We start from the raw sequence: 17,453 nt of genomic DNA, 5'->3' as shown, positions 1-17,453 counted from the left end.
CATTAAAGCAAGTGTATGTGAATGGCATTCTCTATGCTACATTTTTGCCCAAGTAACAACTGGTTGTTTTCTTCCAGAATTTGCAGATCTTTTTTGGCACACGCTACAAAACATCAATCAGTTATGCACCACAAAACTTTTCCTACTCCTATGGGCATGACACCATGATTCTTGTCAAGCAAGATTAGACGACAGGCGTTGTAGGAAAGGGAAGGTAGGTAATGTGGGGGAAAATTTCTGGCGGCAGTTTTATATCTCAGTTTCGGAAAAGTTTTGTAAATTTTGGTGGAGGATTTGTCAAATGGAGTAAGTAGACAACACCATTCATAAGCATTGATGCCTGAGGTTCCAGAGCAACCATGGGTTTCTAATTCGACTCTTTTAACTTTTTCTGCGCTTATAGTAGTGCTGGAGAATTTTCCTTCATTCTGACTGATCTTTGAAGCTTTTGTTAGTCGGAACTGAAGGGTTTTGCTTTCAGAACAGAGCTAATCTACTTGTCCTAAAATCTACATCTACATCGTCTGCTAATGGTTTTATTGACACAACCATCGTCGCTATTCATGTTGCGGGGCAGTCTAAAATGTGGAAGGAGCATAGCAGTCTAGAAGGCAAACTCTGCATGTTGCTTATTTTTGGCTATCGGTCGGAGTAGCTCAATCAGGGTAACAACAATATTATAACCCGTTTTGTTCCTGTGCACAATGAAGAGCTGTGCTTTCAGTGGGCAAAGTCATCTTTTATAACAAATTAGCTTCTGAACTAAATCCCATAGCTTGTAGGTCCACAGAGTTGTTGTTCGTGCATTTTCGAATTTTAAATAGATCTTCCTTACCGACTACTTTTTGTATACAATGCTTTATATACAATCAAGGAAAGGTAGTTACTGCGCTCTTAATATTTTTCATAGAAAATATCTACAATAACAATTTTTGTGGTTTACACCAATTTTGAAGAGATTTTTTATTTTGCTGATCATAGACATCTTTTGACGAAGCTCTTCAGACAGAAATACAGAAAACGCTTCCAAGATTTTCAAAGATATCTTAACAGACAGAACTCTTGATTGAGAATTTTTACTTGTACTGGTGTAATGCCTAAGTGGAGTCTCCCCAAGATTTGCCTCTAATCCATAATTTGCCTCTAACCCATGATTTGCCTCTAATTTGTTAGAGCCACACTTTCTTTTTGCGGATGATGTCAAAAAATGTTTTTCAAGAATTTGATTTAAGACGGTATGGTGGACAGAAAATTTGCATAGAGCAAATTTAATAACTTGAACGCGGAATAACACACAACAATTGCAGTCGGAACCTCAAACCTAGTTCCTCTACCTAAAACTCTCCACCATGGACAACTGAATAAAAATTGAAAGACTCCAAACCAAGTATTGCGTTTTTATTTTCCGAAGAGAACATTTCCCGCACAAAAAAATTTCCAATGAATGATTAATTTTCGGAAAAGTTTGATGATGCTTACCATGATATACTTTTTCCCTCAATATTGAGGAATGAGAATTTTCAGAACTTTGCTGCTTGATTTTTAGCCCAGAGGAGTACCAATAATTTTGGCAATTTATTTGCAAAAAACGTTTTCATTATATTGTAAAAAAACACCGTGACTGGTTAGTTGAAAATATCAAGAGAGTTTGCCCCGTATTGAATTTGATTGTTCAAAATCATATTCAGCCCAGTCCGATTGCTATATCGCAGTTCAAACACTGCAGTCCCTAAAGGGCACATCTCAAGGGGCCCCACTGCTATGGGTATTTACGTAGTAGCCAATTTTCCCTTGCTCAAGCTTAGCCAGAAATGTGTCGCAAAAATTGCACGCAGCGACGGCAGTGCAGGACATTTGGAGGAATTGCCTTTGTTCTTCAAAAAACTCACTGAATATTGTTGCTATTTTGTTTACACCTTGAACATCCCAAAATGTCAATTGATTGTAAAAGAGGCTTCAAGGATCAAAGCTCTCAGGTTGTTTGAGGGGGTGCCAGTTGACACTGTTGACGGCTGCCGCGTTCTAGGATCTGTAAAGGGCAATGAGAAAGCCTAAGAGACCTTTATAGTAACCACAGCTGGAAAGTATGCCAACTTCCCGAAAAACTTTGGGCAAGTAGAAAGACGGGCTTTGCATTAGATATAACATCGAGGCCAAAAATACAAAATTACGCACAACAATATCTGAGACACCTTTGCTGAGAGCATGCAGTCCTTTATACAAAACTACTAGCACTGATGAAAATGCGCGACTAGACATTAAAGCGAATGGCGCATGGGGTTCCAGGTTCAGCCGTTATTTCTTCGAAGTGAAGATCCTTAACCCACTCGCCAATTCATGCCCGAAAAACTCCGTAGAAGCGTACATATATCATTAGTCGTTGAAGTACTTCAAGTATGAACAACGAATACTTAACGTCGAAAAGAGTAACTTCGTCCCGCTCGTGTTTTACTGCAGGGGGCACAGAACCGTCCGCATAGCGTCCTATGAAACTACCAGCTAGCAAAACTGCTGAAAACAGACGATTCATACTCGGACGCAATAACATACATACGCACGATAAAAAGTTCTGCTCCTGCGCAGCGCTATCATATGCCTGAGGGTGCGTGGTTCCAGGCGGTCGACTGACATTGATAGTTCTTGCAGTGCCATAGTGCGGGAGGGGAGACTAGATTTATAACAAACTAACATATAGAAATTCAATTCTCATGACGCAGCTCTAAAAGAGTTATAGTGCCTTGTCTTTAAAATTGTATGCGTTGATGTGTCAGTTATATGCAGTGATGTTTCATGGTAGGGGATCACTACTCGTCCATTGCATTGTCCTACGCGGCTTAAGAGCAAACCCCCTTTCCATTTTTACAATTTTTTTACCTATTCGGTGTTGCTTACTGTAAATAGACCTTAAGTCTGTATCTAAAATATATAATAGTTACTACGATTTTGATTTTAAACAATTTTGGTTAAAGTCACGGCTTTCTCAATTTCGACGTCCTTTTCGCTGCGAACGGCCTCAGCGAGCGACTGGAAAGCAACATAGGTCTGCTGAGAGATAAAAATGCTAATTGAAAGATCCTTGAATCGAGAAAACATTTCTTGAAGAAAATACATAATTGTGGCGTATACTTTGCCATTGTAATGCGAGAAACTAGACTTTAAGATAGATATCTCCTATGGTCTTTTCCATTAAATCAATAATAATAATTAATCTGATATAACTGCTTAAATTATAATGGGGGCGTAATTAATGGCACTGGGGGCCGAAACAAAATAGATAAGACAATCAGCTTAGGAAAATGGGAACGAATCATGAGCATAAAATTCCATCAGGTGACCTATAAGACTTTCTTTGAACTTCGTTTCGTGGCCTTTAAAATGCGGACGTTATCGTCCTAGCATGTTGCGAAAAGTCAAGCACTAGTGGCCTGACATCTTGTGCGTTTCGAGGCTATCTCAGAACATCTACGTTTTAAGTGATATTCTAGTATAATCTATGACCTTCCAGTGCATTTGCTAAGCGATTTAACGTGGCGTGAGACAATGAAGTACATGTGTTAGATGACAATCTGATGCTTTTATTCTCACCTCTTGTGTGCAGTTGTTAATTTTAATTACCAAGATAGACGTGCAATTTTTTTATCAGACTCTTAGATGTTAGTTATGGCGCGTATAATGTCTCACGTTCCAAACATGCGAAAAATTTAGCTGTTAAATACTGTTGAATAAAATGAAAGCGAAGGACTCGTAATTGTTGACCGACGACCAAATTTTGTGTGGCCATAAAAGCGTTGTTGCCATGAGCGCACCTGTCAAATTTTGACTTTATTTTTGACTTTACCAAGATAAGTAAGAAAACAACTTGGTTATAATCATTACAGAGCTGGACATGTCGAAGGTAAGACCAAGCCTTACTAACACACCGAACTTGTCTTGAATGGAAAGTTTTGGACCTTTTCCGTTGAAGCACCCTCCGTTCGTATTAGCTGTTGTGTTTCATAACACCCGCTCGCATGTGCTACTATAGAAAACGCCGCGGATCTTTATAGTTTAGCAAGTTAGTGTTGTTATATAGCACGTCTCGATGTAAATAGCACGTGCGCCTGGATGCGTAAAAGTTATATGCTCCCGAAAAGCGAAGGGGCAGAATAAATTCAAAAACACAGTTTGCATAGCGGGGCGTTTAATTCCAGTTTTATTTTAATCCTTCCATACCAGTTCCCTATGTATGCTATATATATATATATATATATAGGTGCTTTCCTCTCCACTTGTTAGTTATTTTTGTGACTGGGCCGTCTTTACACTGTCTGGAGGGGAACAGCTTGGAGTGCAGCATCCGGCTAAGTGCTACTCATCATCCCCTATTTTCCGACCTACATCCATCGTTGCCGAATGGTGTACACGGCCGTTTATATAATTTTTATAAAGCGTGGGGCGGGGCGTTTAATATACGGAAAGGACATCAACTGAAAAGGTCCAAAAATTCCCAAATCTTCTTAACTATCAAAAAAGTTTTTCAAACAAATGCGGGGTGGGGGAGAGAGGAGGGGTAGATTAGATCCTAAGTGCGATAGCTAACACGAGTATCATTAATTCTTCGCTTCCATTTCGTTTATTCAATTTCAAAAATGGGCATATTTCTTAAGTACACGGGGATTCTCCGCCAGCTTCATGTTATTTAACGGCTCCTCAAGTTTCTTGGCTTTGAAGATCTGATGACGTTCCGGTTATACTTGAATGCTTTGCTCTCCATCACTTGCTCACTCTAAATTACCCCTGCTTCTGACATGAAAACACGCCATGTTTAACAGTCTAATAGTGGCCTGGAACTTGAAAGTATTTATTATCAAACCTCGCTTTCAACTAAATAATCGAAGTCAGGCAAAATTCACTTATTGAAACTAGACTGTTTGATCCTGATATATAATACAGCTAACAAACTGTCGAAATTGCTAATGCATTGACTATATATGGTTTGTTATTTTCAGTAGCTGTTGATTGATAATTGTGGTCTGATAGTAATCATGTCAGAATATCTTGAGTTTTCTGTGCAGAAACAAGGCCCCCATGGCCTTCGAGCGCCCAACCAATTGGAGCATATCTGCCAGCTAGACATCGACCAGGAACCACAATTTGTGCGAGCTACTGGAATCATCTGCACACTGGGTCCGGCTTCCAGAGAGGTACCCAAAGTGAAGCAGATGATCCAATGCGGAATGAACGTTGCCAGGCTTAACTTCTCTCACGGCACGCATGAGTACCATGCAGAAACAATCAAGAACGTGCGACAGGCTGTGGAGGAGCTGAACAAAGAGACGGAATGGAACTACAACATCGCGATTGCTTTAGACACAAAGGGACCCGAAATCAGAACCGGGTTGATCAAGGGAAGCGCAACCGGAGAAGTCACGCTAATCGCCGGCAAAAAGGTAAGTTTGAAACAGATATTTTTTTGCAAACAGTGCACTAGATTTGTAGTAACATAGGGTCACTGCCCAGTTGTAGGGTCACTGCCCAGCGGTAGACCTAGACCAGAAAAATTACGAATCAAAGCTTTTCAACTCACGAAATTCTCAAGCCATGTACAAGTATTTTAAAAGCTTACGAAAAGGACCGTCCGTTCCGCCACAGGTTAAATGGAACAAAGACGTAGCAAACTGTGATGCTGAAAAAGCCTCTCTCTTTAATAAATACTTCTGTTCAGTTTTCACCGTGTCATCGGTCTTCAAAAGCAGTTTGAATGAAAATAGAATTTTGAATAGTTTTACTGTGACGGAAGAAGCAATAGTTGAAATTCTTGGGTCATTAGACGTATCAAAGTCATGTGGGCCTGATAACTTGCCTGCAGTTGTCCTCAGGAACTGCGCAAAAGAACTTACGAAATCCATCTTTGAGTTATTCAGAAATTTTAAGCACCTTGGAACCTATCCTAGTGCATGGAAAATAGGAGCAGTTAGCCCAATTTTCAAGAAAAAAGGATCGAAAGCAGATGTTGTAAATTATCGTCCTGTAAAACTATTATGCATTGTCTCGAAAGTTCTAGAAAGATTGTTGTATGGCTCAATTGTAAATTTTTTCAAAGGACTCATAACTGACTCACAGTACGGTTTTCGTGAAAGAAGATCAGTTATTCTTCAAATGATAACCTACTTAGATAAGATATACAAATTCTGTTCTGAGAACAGTCGAGAAAATAGCTCACTTCTCTTTGACTTTTCCAAAGCTTTCGACCAAATTGATCATGGAATACTTTTACGTAAGATCAATTGCATTGGAATAGGTGGCAAGCTGTTCGAGATTTTAAAGAGTTACCTGAGCGACAGACTGCAATACGTGAAAATTGGAAATCTAAAATCGAAGAATTCGCCGGTCACCTCGGGTGTACCTCAGGGCTCAATACTTGGGCCCCTACTTTTTCTTATTTTCATTAATGACTTACCTGAAACTGTTTTCAACTCCAAAGTCTTTCTTTTTGCTGACGATCTCAAATTATTATATAATGAAAATCTTGGAAACGCACACGGAATCAAACAAGATCTAGATTCAATATTGCGTTGGAGTTACGAAAATAACATCAGCTTCAATTTATCGAAATGTCAGTACATAAATTTCAATATCACGTCGAAATTAAGTCCGGTTTTGGGTCAATGGTCGCTGGAACAATCGAGAACTGTGGAGGACCTTGGTATCACTATGAACGACAGCCTCAATTGGAAGGAACATGTAGAATTGCGGACTGGTAAAGCCAACAAATTCTTCCACCAAATTAAAAGAAACACATCATATCTCCTGACGGTTACTGCAAAACTAAATCTTTATAAGAGTACGCTTATTCCAATCTTAATCTATGGATCTAACTGTTATATGCCTTCAAAATCTGACATGCGACTCCTTGAAAAATCTCAAGAAAAAGTTTCGAAATGGATCCTACCGAACCTTGATTATTGCGAACGACTGAGATCCCTGAACTTATTACCTCTCAACTATTACATTGCTAACAGATCTTCTCTTGCTATCGAAATTGGTGAACAATTATTATGCGTTCAACATCAGCGAGCATATTAATATTGTGCAAAGACGGTCAAGTTTTCGGTTTGTGTTGCCTGAAATCAAAAAAGAATTTCAGCGGTCAAATTTTTTCTATCGAACCACATATAGAGCAAATATCATTGATTCAAATGTTAATTTCTTTCAACCAGTCGGACTCAAAAATCGAATCTTAAACTTGATGTGGAAGTACTATAATATTTATTTCAGCATCGAAAATTCGTGTTCCATAACATTTATCTGTCTCTGTGAAAAATGTCGGTCCTCAAACGAAATAAACTTAACAAACAAACTTAAACTGGTATGATTCATCCATTTATATAATTTTTGCGGGAGCAGTCCCTCACGTTTGTGGAAGCCATAATAATAATAATAATAATAATAATAATAATAATAATAATAATAATAATAATTATAATAATAATAATAATAATAACATGTCCCTCATGACCATCTGGGTGGGCATTGAAGGTTTATGAAAGCGCAAACTCATCTGTTATAAAAGAGAACAAATGGCAACTACCAGTAACTGTGGAGACACTAAAATAGATTCCTCAATAAGATTAACCCTATATTGTCACCATCAAAGATACGTATTCTGGCTAAAGAGCATAAAATTCAGATATTAATTTGTTCATTTTTGTCACCATGATTTCTAAGCAAAGGAATTGCTGCGATTTGGACGTGTCACTTTGAATGTCACTGTCTGTCTCTTTTTGTATCCAAAATCTTATTGAAAAGTGTAATTGTTTTAGACCAGCTACCGCAGTGTTAATAGGTGCGTGTGTTGCTTTGCATAGCATGATGAGATTTTGTTTGAGAATAGCCCGTGGCCATCAAATTATCTACAATTATACATGTATGTTTAAACGCCACTAACATTCCTTGCCCTTATTGAATATATATCATGTCTTGTTGACGTGATCAAGTACAGGTGAGCTAATTGTGTTGAATCTCATCAGTGCAAATTTAATTTCCGACTGGAAAGCCGATATCATCTTCCACTGCGTGTTTGTGCTGCAATTCGCTTGCTAATTAGGAATCTGTTGGAAATTTTATAAATTCCAATTTGAAAAGCAATTGCACAAATTCTGAAGCTGCATTCCAACAAAATATTTTTGATCAAAGATGGTGTTCCTGTCACGTGTGAAAAAGAGATGTGATGGTTGAACTTGTTTTGCTTTGTTTAGATCAAAGTGACTTTGGATCCGGCCAATCGTGAGAACTGCAGCGAGGACCTACTGTATGCAGACTACAAGAATCTTCCGAAAGTTGTGAAGAAAGACGGGCTGATCTACATTGATGACGGTTTGATCTCTCTTAAGGTGGATGAAGTTGGAGCTGACTATGTTGACTGCTCGATTCTCAACGGGGGTGCCTTGGGTTCTTCGAAAGGCGTGAATCTCCCGAAAGCTGAAGTTGATTTGCCAGCTGTCTCCGAGAAGGACAAAAGTGACTTCATGTTTGGAATTGAACAGAATGTGGATATGATCTTTGCGTCCTTCATCAGAAAGAAGGATGATCTGCAGGAGATCCGATCTATTCTGGGAGAGAAGGGTGCTCACATTAAGATCATCAGTAAGCTGGAGAACGAAGAGGGAGTTGCTAAGTTTGACGAGATTCTGGAAGCAAGTGATGGAATCATGGTCGCTAGGGGAGACTTGGGTATTGAGATTCCGACTGAGAAAGTGTTCATTGCCCAGAAGATGATGATCGGACGATGTAGCATGGCTAGGAAACCCGTAATTTGTGCTACTCAGATGTTGGAGTCTATGATCAAGAATCCGCGACCCACGAGGGCTGAATCAAGTGACGTTGCGAATGCCGTTCTAGATGGCGCTGACTGCGTTATGTTGTCAGGAGAAACAGCTAAAGGAAAATACCCATTGGAGGCTGTCCAGATCATGCACAAAATTGCTCGGGAAGCAGAGTCTGCGTTCTTTCATGATGTGCTGTTTGATAGCTTGCGAAAGGGATTGTTGTCTCCAATCGATAGAGATGTCTCAGTCGCCATCTCTACTGTTGAGGCCTCAATCAACTGTGGTGCAAGTGCTATTATAGTGCTAACCACAACTGGAAAATCGGCACATCTCATTTCGGCTTTCAGACCCAGATGTCCGATTCTAGCTGTTACGAGAGATGATCGTGTTGCTAGACAAGCTCATTTGCATCGAGGAATTTTCCCGATATACTATCCCACCTCCAGAGCCGCAGATTGGTCGGAGGATATGGACCAAAGAATCCAATTGGCTATTCAATTAGCAAAGGGTCGACAATTTATCAAGAAGGGCGATAGCATCATTTGTGTGACCGGATGGAAGAAAGGCGCTGGGTTCACCAACACGATGAGAATCATCCCAGTTGATTAAGATGCTGACTGAAGTAGTTGTGGGTGGAACTTGGATACGCTGTGCGATTACCAGGACTCCTTGACATCTAATCTCAAATTGTATCACTTTCTAATTCGACGCCATTAAATGCTTTGATGACTACTGACTATATTTTTAGCTGATAAAAATGCATCACTAATTTAACGTAATCTTACATTCAAATCGATTGTAACAGTAGGCACAAACAATATTGCGGTTTTCTTAGTTTGGTCAGCTCATCAGTTATAAGACTGAAGGCAACCTAAATTGATGGAAAATATCGTAGATGTAACAGACTGATCGTAATCAATAACTTAGGAGATATTACAGCGCTGTTTCTGACCAATCATTTTTAGTAGCCGCGTCAGCAATTCCAGGCGGCTACTATTGCGCTCTTAATTTTTTACAATTGAAAGGATTTGAATTGTATTGGGGCGCTGTTTTTTTATTACCATTCAAAGAATATGAATTGTATTGGGGCGCTGTGTGTTTTTACGACTCGAAGATGAGTAATGAGATTCTACAGGTTTTTTTTTTAGCAGAAAGCAAGTTTGTCCATGACCTGAATTTTGACTTCTTTATATTCGAGCTTTTACCTCCGTTTTTGATCGTTGACTTCTGTTTTCGAACATTGGACTTTAACAATAGCTTAGTTTGTAATGTATAGCAATTGGTAACAGTCTGTAATTCAAGGTGAAGTGGTCAATTTGAGAAAATTTGATCCCATTTAACTACCTACCCCCCCCCCCCCCCCAAAAAAAAACTGCCCCCCCCCACTTACCTAAACGCCCTCCCGCCCCAACGTTTTTGATTGTTGACTTCTGTTTTCGAACATTGGACTTTAACAGTAGCTTCGTTTGTAGTGTATAGTAATTAGGAACTGCTGGTAATGCTCAAGGTGAAGAGGTCATTTGGAGATTTTTTGTTCCTATATAAGTCACCCCTAATGATCTAAACTACACCCCCTCCCTTCACCTAGATACCCCCACTTACCCCCCCCCCCCAACTACCCCAGCACTACCCACCTCCCCAAACTATCTACCCACCCAACCCACCTAGCTCCCACCTACCTACCCCCCGCCCCAACTTAACCCCCACCTACCCCCCAAACAACCCCTTCCTTCACCTAACTAACCCCACCTACCATTTAGTATCACAAATTTAAGCAATTTTTAAGATATTTGCAATTCTTTCAAGTTTTTTGAATTTGTTTGTCGTTTTTTAATAGCCGCACAGCGATAGCTGAGGCTATTATTGGCCTTCTCTTGGTTTTTTTTTTTATTTCGTCGTCATGATTTTTGTTACGACCATATGACGTCACAGCCACTTTTTGTTCATTCGTTCATGCAATTTCAACTGAATTGCATGTGTGACGTCATTTTTCGCTCTTAGTGGAGCGAGTTTTTTTGTTCATGCGCGTGATTAAATTTTTGGTCACACTTGACTTACCTCTCTCAAAAATGACTTCCTCAATTTGAAATTGACTTTTATTTACTTTAATTCAAAGAGATAAGGTCAGATGGGTGTGTGTCACTCTAAATGAAGGTTATTCGAGATCAGCTAATAGAGGCAGCAATAACTTATACAGATTTTTGAGACGAAATTTTTTGGTCTGTCTTTTTTACTGTTTTTTTAGACTGCCGATCTACGAATCAATTGCGGCTATTTTCTGGCAATCTGCCAGCTATGTTTTTTAGTTTTTTTGCCTCAAGAGCCAAAGAACCTCCTCTAGGGTTTGTTGATAGGCTACTGTATAGTTCCTAGATGTAATCCCTTTCAGGAATATAACCTCACGAAGTTTAGGATTTTTTTGTCAAAACTTGCAATTTGTTTTCAATTTTTTGACATTTATAGTCATTATTCACGTTTTTTGAGCCAGAAACGGTCAGAAAACCTCCTTTAGGGTTTGATATAGTTACTGGAAAATTTTTGTTGGTTATGGAGCAATTTTCAACTTTTTAATATCACAAGTTTTAGCAATTTTTTAAAATAAAACTTGCATTTTTTTTTAATTTTTTGAGTTTTTTTGTCAATTTTTTGGTTTCTCTAGCCTCAAGTGCCAGGGAACTTCCTGTAGGGTTTGATAATATATTACTGCATTGTTTATAGATGTAATGGAATGTTCTTCAAATTTTTAATATCAGAAATTTTTGGATCTTTATGAGCCTGTGAAACTATTTCAGGCTTGAAACATGGATACCGGATATTCTCCTGAGACAACGAAATGGTCCTTGAGATATTATTATCTTCAATTATAGCAAGATTTTTAAAAAAATTTTTCAATATTGTCTTTTTGAGTTTAAACACCATTACTGGCCGACAAAACTTTTCAAGTCTCGGAAATGGGTTACTTGACAGAACTTTCAAGACTAAAAATGGTTTTGAATTTTTTTTGCTGTGAAATTGAAAACTTTTTAATTTTTTTTCTTTTATATGATTTGTTAGCGTTCCTTTCCTTCTCTTTCTCGTTCCCGTTTTATCTCTCTCTCTCTCTCTCACTGTATCTTTCTCTCTCTCTCTCTTTGTTTATGCCGCAGTTCAGCTGCTGTTGTAAGGCCTAATGTCATCATCTCTGATCCTCTTTATCAATAGTAGAATTGTTTTAATCTTAAATGAGCTAACAGGCAAATTTTAGGAAATCATTGTTAATTGCTCTCAAAAGCAATTTGTAGCAAATATCTCCGAATTTTCTTTTTATGCAATTTTTACTTGGCCGATTATTCGTCTGACCCCTTTAGATCTCGTCTTCAGAAACGGGATAAAGAGGTAGCGCCAAGAGGTCACTAAACCGTGGCGCCCAGAGGTAACTAAGCTGCTGAAGAAGTCAACCGCTCGCCGGTCGTTTGAGAGCAATTCGCGCGACGATAGTCGGTTTCGTTCCTTAATATCAAGGGAACCCGCGACATCTTTGTATCTTTGTTTTCAGTGCCCAATCTAATGGAGCTTTTCCAAGCTATTTTTATGTATATGCGTTTCCGAACCTGGGACTGTCTTGTATCTTCCAGAAATTTGGAGAAGTTTTTCTGAGATACTTTGATACACCGTCGTTCCCGCCAATTTCTGCTCTTGTCCACCAGGGGCCCAATTGAACCATTGCATATCTCCTAGTACACTTCAAATCTGCGGGAACTCTAAAATCCCCTCAACATGAAAAGTCCAGCCTATTGAATGGACTTCCCTCCCCTCCTCTCTTAGCTGATACAAACTAATTACCCCAAATTACCCCACGTCAACCCACGGATTTTGTTCCATCCCTTTTCAACACATTAGGGTTCATATACATGGCCCTGAACTTATCCATATCGCCCAGCCAATCACTTCGTTGCCTTACCAGCGTAAACAAGGCCATTTTATTTGATTGATCTGATTTTTTGCAAATCCTACAAAAAATCTTATTGCTTTGAAAAAAAAACTCTTTCCCCATCATTTGCCGCGCCATATCAATACTTCTGAAATTAATGTAATTGAACCAGCTACTGGCAAATAAAACATTAATGTGAATTAATTATAAATAATACCTTTTCAAACAAATAAAAATTAGTGAACATTGACCTCAACTCCTACCCAACTTCTATAAATAAAATCTCGTGACCGATCGTTAGAAGTTACTACATAGTTGACTGAAATTCAAATCTTTGACAATTGACTTTGCTTTCCATCAGTCTACCTCAGTTTCGGTCAATCGTTTTCCTCTGAACATACAAATGCAATCAAGAAAAGATACTTTTGCACTACATCCATCAATTCTATTCACTTTAAGAATTCATCCTTTTACTCAAATCTGACTACTATAAGTCTCCATTCTACTGCCACTAATAGAATACACTCTACTACTGATAACAACTTTGAATAATTCGATCTGCAAATGCTGATATAACTAGCGGAAATCTAATCCACGTGACTCCAGATGCCCCCACCCACACCCAAATGGAATGCCGAAATGGAAGAAAGCTGATATTACGACCCTCAACAATAAAAATTGTATTGTCGACAACAAATGGTCAAAGATCCATTCTTTTCTTTCTAATCCATGCACTTAATTGCGATTTCAACTAATGGGACAACCCATGTGACGAATCATTGTTAATTGTAGAGTTTAGTTTTTAAAAATTTATTAATTTTCGTCATCCTAAGAGCTTGCAAAATTTTCTAATCGGAAACAAATACCGGATGTTAGCGAACGTAAACACTTAAAATGTTAGTAGAAGGAAATTAAACCCGCACATGAAATCTAATAGTTGGAAGGAACCCTCATAGGAATTCGATCTTAGAGAGTTACCATTGCTTTCATATTTGATTGCATAACAGCTTAATTATGTAGAGTAGCTTAAGTTAATTTCAGTTATCATTTTTTGGATTATTTGTTCCATATGTATAAAATTTGTTATATGATCTAGCGCTGTCTTTCTGCGAGCACTCCCTGCGGTTGCATCCCAATTGGCGAGTACCACCCGAACCACTACTGACGAGTGATAAAACTGACGGCAATTTTTTTTGCAAGAAAATTTACACCTGAAATAAAAGGAAACTTAGATTCTTTTGGTTCTGACAATTTTTGCAAAGTGTTGTTGAAGGAATCTAAATTTAAACAGAGAATACTACGGAAGAGAACGTAATGCAAAAGGACATATTCGGGGAATAACCTGAAGAGTCGGGTGACATTGCGTCCACCAGATTGAAACAAAATTTTGTAGATTTTGGTGTCCGTCTGTTCCGGTTCCTTCAGACGGTTCGCCTTCATCTCTAATGGTTTCCAAATTGATTTTGCTTTTTTCAGTTAACGGAAAAAGTCAACTTCTCGATTTTCCGTAAATTTAACGACTTTTTTACTTTTTGAAAAATATTCTTTTAAAATTTAGAATTTGATTTTTTAAATCAATTTTCTAGTTGAAACTATTTTGCTAATACAAAAACAATACGGGGTGTTTTGTTGCTGACTGCTAGTTTTATCACTTAAGGAAGGTTGTTTTTGGATCAATCTTTAATAAATGCTACATAATTTTCCACCTCCCCTTGGAAGATATAACAGATAGTAGCGTTGACTTCTTAAAATATATTTTGAAAGAATAGAAAAGGCTGTCTGGTGGTTTAGAACCTCTTGTTTTGCAGTTGATGCACCCGAACGCTGTTTTTGTTTATTTTACGTGTTCTGTAATATCAGTGGAACCCCTGAAGGCTTTGTATCTCTTAGTGCCCAATCTAATGGAGCCTTTTTACCCTGCTCCTTCAAAGGTATTTTTACGTACACCCGTTACACCTTTACTTATCCCTAAGCCAAATGAAGTAAATGTTCTCTGAGCATCTTTCTTATTTTTTTAATCAGGCTCTCCCGAACCCGTGACTAGGGATACGCCTGAAGACATTGTTTAAACTGAATGAGCACACTGACGGCTGACAAAAAACACTTAATTTCTTTGGTATTTGAAACTAAGTATCATTATCCAACTTACTGGAGTGGGGACCACGCTTTGTTAAAGTTTTAAAATTTTAAGGTGTTCGTAGTACATCATCCAAGGCAATAGACGTCTTGTATCTTCCAGAAATTCGGAAAAGTTTTTCTACGATACTTTCAAAAAAACCGTTGTTGTTCCCGCCAATTGATGTTGTTGTCCACCAGGGGCCCGTTTGAATCATTGCATCTCTCCTAGTACACTTCCAATCTGCGGAAACTTGTCCGTTTAAAATCCCCTCGACATAAAATGTCCAGCCTACTGAATGGACTTTCCTCCTCTCCTTTCCCCAAATTACCCCACGTCAACCCATGAATTTTTTTCCATCCCTTTCCCTTCAAAGCATTAGGGTTCCTATACATGACCCTGATCTTATCCATATCGCCCAGCCAATCACTTCGTTGCCTGGTACGCCTTAACAAGGCCATTTTATTTGATTGAGCTGATTTTTTGCAAATCCTTCAAAAAATTTGATTGATTTGAAGAAAAACTCTGAATGGGTTTTGATCCCCATCATTTGCCTCGCCATATCAATACTTCTGAAGTTAATGTAATTGAACCAGCTACTGGCAAATAAAACAATAATGTGAATTAATTATAAATGATACCTTTTCAAATAAATAAAAATTAGTGAACCTTGACCCCCAACTCCTACCCAACTTCTATAAATAAAATCCGTGACCGATCGTTAGAAGTTACTACATAGTTGACTGAAATTCAAGTCTTTGACAATTGACTTTGCTTTCTATCAATCTACCTCAGTTTCGGTCAATCGTTTTCCTCTGAACATACAAATGCAATAAAGAAAAGATACTATTGCACTACATCCATCAATTCTATTCACTTTAAGAATTCATCCATTTTACTCAAATCTGACTTCTATAAGTCTCCATTCTACTGCCAATGATAGAATACACTCTACTACTGATGAAAACTTTGAATAATTCGATCTGCAAATGCTGATATAACTAGCGGAAATCTAATCCACGTGACTCCAGATGCCCCCGCCCACACCCAAACGGAATGCCGAAATGGAACAAAGCTGATATTACGACCCTCGACAATAAAAATTGTATTGTGTCGACAACAAATGGTCAAAGATCCATTATTTTCTTTCTAATCCATGCACTTAATTGCGATTTCAACTAATGGGACAATCCATGTGACGAATCATTGTTAATTGTAGAGTTTAGTTTTTAAAAATTCATTAATTTTCGTCATCCTAAGAGCTTGCAAAATTTTCTAATCGGAAACAAATACCGGATGTTAGCGAACGTAAACACTTAAAATGTTAGTAGAAGGAAATTAAACCCGCACATGAAATCTAATTGTTGGAAGGAACCCTCATAGGAATTCGATCTTAGAGAGTTACCATTGCTTTCATATTTGATTGCATAACAGCTTAATTATGTAGAGTAGCTTAAGTTAATTTCAGTTATCATTTTTTGGATTATTTGTTCCATATGTATAAAATTTGTTATATGATCTAGCGCTGTCTTTCTGCGAGCACTCCCTGCGCTTGCATCCCAATTGGCGAGTACCACCCGAACCACTACTGACGAGTGATAAAACTGACGGCAATTTTTTGCAAGAGAATTTACACCTGAAATAAAAGGAAACTTAGATTCTTTTGGTTCTGACAATTTTTGCAAAGTGTTGTTGAAGGAATCAAAATTTAAACAGATAATAATGCGGAAAAGAACGCAATGCAAAAGGGCATATTCGAGTAATAACCTGAAGAGTCGGGTGACTGCTCATACGTTGCGTCCACCAGATTTAAACGATTTTTTGTAGATTTTAGTGTCCGTTTGTTCCGGTTCCTTCACACCGTTCGCCTTCATTCTCTATTGGTTTCTAAATTGAGTTTGCTTTTTTGCCAGTTAACCAAAAAAGTCAACTGCTCTCGATTTTCCGTAAATTTAACGAGCTTTTTCCTTTTTGAAAAATATTCTGAAATTTTGATATTTTTAATCAATTTTCTAGTTGAAACTATTTTGCTAATACCAAAATAATACGGGGTGTTTTGTGGCTGACGGCTGATTTTATCACTTGAAAGAGGTTGTTATTTGATCAGTTTTAAATAAATGCTACATAATTTCCCACCTCCCTTTGGAAGATATAACAGATAGTAACATTGACTTCTTGAAATATATTTTGAAACAATAGGAAAGGCTGGCTGGTGGGTTAGAACCTGTTAATTTGTAGATGACGCACCCAAATGCTGTTTGATTTTTTATTGGCAAAGGACGCAAATGTACGTTCTTAAAAGCATAGCCAAGAATTAGTGCAATTTTCATCGAGCTCATAAAGAAGTACTTGCCCAATTATTTCCAATCTCTCTGTTTAGGTATCTGAAGTGATGGAAGTTCTCGTTGTGGAATTAGATTTTGTGTGGGCGTAAAAATGTCAGAAGTGCTAATAAATGATTTGAACAATTAAGTCCTGCTCTAATAAATTTAAAGTATAAATTGAAAGAAATGACGAGATGAAGTATTATTGCGGTTGACTATAAACCATCAGCTTTCTTTTATCGGACCTGAAATATTTTACAAAGGGAAAAATGATCATGAGTTGATCATGCATCCCA

At 38.1% G+C, this 17,453-nt stretch overlaps 1 protein-coding gene across 2 annotated transcripts; it reads left to right on the top strand.

Annotated features, from left to right (window-relative positions):
* The first annotated feature begins 3,743 nt into the window (after positions 1–3,743).
* On the top strand, positions 3,744–9,599 carry LOC142336227 (pyruvate kinase PKM-like). Of its 2 annotated transcripts, XM_075384902.1 has the most exons (3): positions 3,744–3,895; positions 5,055–5,429; positions 8,238–9,599. In XM_075384902.1, exons 1-3 carry the CDS (start codon positions 3,887–3,889, stop codon positions 9,414–9,416), a joined length of 1,563 nt encoding a protein of 520 aa, XP_075241017.1. In that variant the 5' UTR covers positions 3,744–3,886; the 3' UTR covers positions 9,417–9,599. The 2 variants fall into 2 exon arrangements, with proteins under 2 accessions (XP_075241017.1, XP_075241016.1); XM_075384901.1 differs by lacking the exon at positions 3,744–3,895 and having other exon boundaries at positions 4,890–5,429.
* The last annotated feature ends 7,854 nt before the right edge of the window (positions 9,600–17,453 follow it).

Source organism: Convolutriloba macropyga, chromosome 3, assembly GCF_964194025.1.
Source record: "Convolutriloba macropyga chromosome 3, txConMacr16.3, whole genome shotgun sequence".
Taxonomy (NCBI): Eukaryota; Metazoa; Xenacoelomorpha; order Acoela; family Convolutidae; genus Convolutriloba; species Convolutriloba macropyga.
The sequence above is the reverse complement of the archived record's forward strand: the minus strand, read 5'-3'. Positions and strand labels throughout refer to the sequence as shown.

Excerpts from the sequence above, each read along its gene's own strand:
- LOC142336227 (XM_075384901.1), top strand. The coding sequence starts at position 5,025 with ATGTCAGAATATCTTGAGTTTTCTGTGCAGAAACAAGGCCCCCATGGC. Across the intron at positions 5,430-8,237 it reads CGCTAATCGCCGGCAAAAAG|ATCAAAGTGACTTTGGATCC; the intron begins GTAAGTTTGAAA and ends TGCTTTGTTTAG.